The sequence below is a fragment of the Sus scrofa genome, chromosome 13 (genome assembly GCF_054392235.1).
Source record: "Sus scrofa isolate SSC_HxYL_T2T_F1_AM1 chromosome 13, Sscrofa_HxYL_maternal_Yorkshire_Landrace_v2.0, whole genome shotgun sequence".
In the NCBI taxonomy this organism is placed as follows: Eukaryota; Metazoa; Chordata; class Mammalia; order Artiodactyla; family Suidae; genus Sus; species Sus scrofa.
In genome coordinates, this window is record NC_139395.1 from 177,315,091 (window position 1) to 177,321,000 (window position 5,910).

At 31.7% G+C, this 5,910-nt stretch overlaps 1 protein-coding gene across 1 annotated transcript; it reads right to left on the minus strand.

Annotated features, from left to right (window-relative positions):
- Positions 1-1,032: 1,032 nt before the first annotated feature.
- Positions 1,033-1,965, minus strand: LOC110256357 (olfactory receptor 5AC1-like). The gene has a single exon (XM_084992474.1). It carries the CDS (start codon positions 1,960-1,962, stop codon positions 1,033-1,035), a length of 930 nt encoding a protein of 309 aa, XP_084848600.1. The 5' UTR covers positions 1,963-1,965.
- Between the last annotated feature and the right edge of the window lie 3,945 nt (positions 1,966-5,910).

Here is a 5,910-nt window from a genome sequence, read left to right on the forward strand (position 1 = left end):
GGTTGTCATTTGGGGAGTTTGTAGCAGCAGTGGGTAGTCAATGATATTACAAATTCAAACAAATTATACATTTACTACTTTAGATTTCCTTTAAATTTAGAAAATGGCCAACAGAAAAAGTTACTACACATTCCTTACAGAGTAGTTAATGAAGGAAAAATAAATATTATGCTGCAAGCTTTTATTATCATTTCAGAAGTGAGAACAATTTCATAGTAGCCTTTACCTAAATTAAGAAACATTGCATCCTGCAATTTTGAAAATAAATTATGTTTAGTTAAATAGTAAGCATACAAGAAATCATAATAGGGAAATTATGTAAAATTATGTTTCTGCTTCATTAAACATATAAAGATTAATACAGTAGAATAGGCTGCCAATATGTGAGGAAATATATTTTGAAATCCTTTAATATTTACATATTCTTGATTTACCAATATTTCCTATAATTTCCCTGATAAAATTCACTGTATATTTGCAAATATTTGAGCCATATTCAATATGCCACTTTTTATTTTATGCCGTCTTCCACTATTCTCCAGTAAAATCCACCAATCTCTTATATTCTATGCTTTTTAACATTTTCTGCAATACAAGGAAATTTTTCTCTTCAGGTAGAATCTCCAAGAAGTTAATTCACCTTAATCTCCAAACAGTTGAGAAGCAGCAAGAATTTCCATATTATCCACAATCATCTTCACTCAGTCACACCAACCTTAAACAAAGAAACATGAAAATATATGCCAGAGTAAAATTGCAAAACTACTATATCTGATTTAGCGTCAAAAACATGCAAATTCTATATCCATAATTTTTAAGAAGGATGCTCTATTTTCCTTAAAAATCCAGTTGTCATATGAAGACCTCCATCATTGAAACTAATATCCACTGAAGCTGACTTTTCATCACTTAGGGCTCAGAAAACTGCCTTAGACATTGCCCTCTGTTAAAATTATAAAGCCAAGGCCAATTTGCGTAATTACAGACGCCTTGTATTTTGCAAAGTTTGAAAAAAAAAATTTGAATTTCGCCTTAAGAACTGTTTATTTTCATTATTCTCCTCAAGGCACCTAGAACCTCTTTGTTCCTCAGACTGTAAATAAAGGGATTTAGCAGAGGAATTATAATTGTATAAAATAAAGAATACATTTTATCCTGATTTTCACATGGTCCAGACCCAGGAAGCACATACATGAGGAAGAGAGTGCCATAGAACAAGAAAACAGAGAGCAGGTGGGCACTGCATGTAGAGAAAGCTTTGCTTCTGCCCTTTGCAGACTTCTTTTTCAGGATGGCAAAGAAGACATAGGAGTAAGAGAGAATGATACTCATAAAAGTGAAAGACTGTATAAAGACTGAAAATAGAAAAATCAGGAGCATATTGACTCTGGGGTCAGTACAGGAAATCTTAAATAGCTGTAAAATTTCACAGTAGAAATAATGTATTACATTTGACTTACAGAACGTTAATCTAAATAGTAAACCCACATGCATCATGGGATGGAGAAACCCAATACTATAAGAAACACCTAATAATTGAGTGCAGAAAACATTGGACATCACCACTGGGTAAAGCAAGGGGTTGCATATGGCTACATAGCGATCATAGGCCATCACCATCAGAAGGAAACATTCTGTATTTGCACTGGAAGCAAAAATATAAAATTGGGAGATACACTCAATGAGGGATATCAAATGATTCGTAGATAAGAAATTCACGAGCATCTTGGGAGTCACAGAAGTTGAAGAACAGGCATCCACAAAGGCTAAGCTTCGCAAGAATAAGTACATTGGGGTGTGAAGATGAGGGTCCTTCCAGATGAGAAAAATCAGTCCAAGGTTGCCCACCATGGTGGTGAGGTAGATGACCAAGAACACCAGGAAAAAGGGGACCTGAAGCCCTGGAAGATCTGTAAGTCCTGTGAGGACAAATTCAGTCACCAATGTCTTGTTTTGATCCATTATATTCACTCAGGCTATTACTGCAGTGAAAGAGTAGATGAAGAAGACAGTCGTTGAAAAACTATGAACATAATCACATTTTATTTGAAAAAAAATGCATTTTCCTTGTTTATGTATCACCTTTAATTAGAACATTTGCCTCTTGTCCTAGAGTAAATATTCTTTACAAACAATAAGTATTTGGGAAACTAGTCCTATTAATTGGGGGGGTATGAATACACACACACACACACACACACACACAGAGTAATGATTTCATGTCTTGTATAAGAGATGTGAGCTTATTTTGTAATTTGGAAAATTTTATTGCAATTTAATCTCATCTAAAAATCTAATATAAATATAAGAATAGAACCAAGCTGTTTAAATATGCACAGTAATAATTATCAAAACAAATAGCACGCATTCTAAATAATGCAGCATCTCTCTTCAAATTAAGAACAGATTGAAATTATTATGAAGCATTATCTTAGAAATTGTAGTGGATCAAATATATCAAAATTAAGTAAAATAATATAATAAATATAATAAAATATCAAAAGAATTGTAGGAGATAAATTCATGTTTTGCTATTTTTATTTTGTTATAATTAAACAAATAATGTTTTAGCTTTCTTAAGTACCAAATATAGAATGAATCATAATCACTAGATTTTTCTATATAAATAATAACCAACAAAAACGAAAGTAAGAGGGAAGATTTCAGTTATTACAGCCATAACACTTTACAATTCATTGAAATAAATTTCATGTGTAAGACCGATGTGAATAAAATTACAAAAATTTACCAAATGGCAATATCTTAAAAGTAGCCAAAATATGTTCTTAGATAAAAAGACTTAGTATAATATTTCACTATAGTTGAAATTAGTTTCAATTAGAATCTTAATCACTTTTTAATGTAACAACATAGGCATAAAATTCATATAAAATAAAATTATTTTGAAGAGATAAGAAATATATGAACAGTAAGAAAATCAAATGTGCAGCAGTAACATTAAAACATAAAGCCATTCCTTAGAATATGACATGACACAGAAGTAGGGAAGTATAATAGTAAAACAAAACAAAGATTCCAAAGCAGATTCAAGTATATATTGGAATTTAATACATTACATGAATGCTTTCTCAACTGAGAAAAATAATGATTTATTCCAATAAATGGTATGACTGTATTTGCCTACCCATCAGAAAAAAGTAAGAATGGCTCCCTTTCCTATGCCTACTTCAAAATTGCTGCCAAATAAAGCACTTAAGGAGTGGCTTGGATTTGATCCCTGGCCCAGAAAAAAGGACTTTTTTAAAAGTTAAAAAAATAAAAAATCAAAAAGAAGCAATTAAAACATTCTAAGAAAATTTATGAAACAATATAATTTAAACATATTTTAAAATCTTTGACTATTATAAAAAAACCATCAATTATAAGGAAATATATAGGTATATTTAATCTAATACTTCACAAAAATGGAGTATATATTGAATCTACAACAAAGTGAAAGATGAATAAAACTTAGGAAGAAATGTGTGCAATTAATAGGTGAAATATCAATACCTATCACATACAAAAAATATTACAAGTTGATAAGAAAATTTGAGTAATTCAATAGAAAAATGAAAATGGAACTGAATGAGCAAGTCACAGAAAAATGTCCACACATTGAAAAAAATGTAAGAAAAATTGCTCACCTTCCCCAATACTTAAGATGCACAAATAAAATAACAGTAAGACCAAACTTCACTCAAGATTAGTAAAGCTTATTGCTTAGTGGAATTTGGAAAAGGCCACTCTCACACTTACTGGTGAGAATATAAATCATTAAGCCCTTTAAAAACAATTTTTCAGTCTTTTAAAAAATAAAAATACACGTACTCTTCAACCCAGAAATACGTGTCTGCAGTTCATTCTATAGCAATAACCTATCATTCATAGGAAGAAAATTCTACTGCAGCATTGATCATGGTGGCAAAAGCCTGGAGCTAATATAAAAACTAATCAGGATGAAGAAATGGTTGAGCAAATCCTGGTATAATCATAACAGTCAATATTGTGGCAGCCATTTCAAAATGAGTTTCTGCTCTACCAGTTGACTTAAGGAAAATTTCACAATTATTAGGGAAGTGAGAAAGGTTAAGATGCACAAAACTATATATGAGATAATCATATTAAACAAACAAATAATAAAGTCTTAAAATTCTCTTTGTACATCTTTAGACACACACACACATATATTTGCATATAACCATGTGAACATAAAAGATTGTATGAACTGATAGACTCCAGGTGAATATTTGTTTCCTTGATGAGAGGCAAGAATAAAGGAGACAAGTAGAGAGAAAAACATCCTCTACCCCAAAAAAAGTGTTTGTGATAAAACACAAGCATATGTATATATATAAACAATATATATAAATTCTATTCATACAATTATATATATGTGGGTATACATGTACAAAAGTCTGTTTAGAGATAGTCATAAGCCTGTTAACAGTGAGGATGAGAAAAAGAGAAAAAGAATAATAGTGCTATTGCTATTATTAGTGCTATAGGTAGCAATAAAAAATATTTTAATTAAAAAATAGGATTTCACAGAGTTTCCATTGTGGCTCAGCAGTACTTAACCCGACTAGTGTCCATGAGGATGCAGGTTTGATCCCTGGCCTCACTCAATGGGTTAAATACTGGCATAACTGGCATTACTGTGGTGTAGGTTGGAGATGTGGCTCCAGTCCTGTGTGGCTGTGGCTGTGGCTGTGGCCAGGAGCTGTAGCTCCAATTTGACCCCTAGCCTGGGAACTTCCATATGCCATAGGTGCAGCCATCTCCCCCCCCCCCAAAAAAAGAATTTATTACAAGTAAATTTTGTGTAAAACTACATCTTTAGTTGAGTAATATTTTGGATTATGTAGATATCCTTTTGGATATTTTGACTTCAATCTGACTTCAATCATTGAGTGATTTTTCTTTCTTGTTTTCTGAATACTCAAAAATATCTTGTAAATGAATAAAGTTAGATATACAAGTAGAATATTTTTGTTTCTATAACTAAGTGCCTTTCTTTTTGATATATTGATAAATATTTTATAATTTTTAACAATAATGCAAATGAAATATTTGATGTGATCTTAAATAATTTGACTTTCTTCTGTGATATATAAATTTTTCCTAAAAATAAGTCTAAAAAAAAAGATCATAAGATATTTGGAAGTGAATGCAGAGATTCTTAGATTACCTAGAAGGGGAAAAAAATAATGTAATTTAGTGTGTAAATTCAGCTCTTTCTCAAAATAAAATGAATAACACAATTTCATACACATACTTGATAAAAATTCATGCAAAAAATTACCTATCTACCAAAACTGTATTTGTATAAACTTAAAATTGTTCTGCATTGTTATTTTCTGTCTTAGAATAGAACAAGAAAAAAATTAGCTTTAAGGAGTCTGCATCATGGCTCAGCAGAAACAAATCTGATTAGCATCCATGAGGATGTACGTTTGATCCCTGGCCTTGCTCAGTGGGTCAAGGATCCAGCATTGCTGTGAGCTGTGGTGTGGCTTTCAGACTCAGCTTGGATCTGGTGTTGCTCTGGCTATGGTGTGGGCCAGTGGCTGAACCCCTGATTCTACCCCTAGCTTGCAAACTTCCATATGCTGCAGATGTGGCCCTAAAAAGAAGACAAAGAAAATAAAAGATACAAATTAGCTTTAAAATATATCTTTTAAATTATATACCCATAAGGATACCTGAAAGCACAATATAAAGCAAGAGAATTGACTGATTGGACTCTGCTGAAGACTGGCCTCATGGACAGTGAGTGAAGGTCATTTAGTTTCCAAAGTGGAGGTTTTGTCCTAAGCTTATCTAGCTTTTGTGCCAACTCTTAACCTATAATTGGTATTTCTCAATTTCAAAATTAGATTAAGAGGTATTAAGAATTTTGGATCTTTC

Excerpts from the sequence above, each read along its gene's own strand:
- LOC110256357 (XM_084992474.1), bottom strand. The coding sequence starts at position 1,962 with ATGGATCAAAACAAGACATTGGTGACTGAATTTGTCCTCACAGGACTT.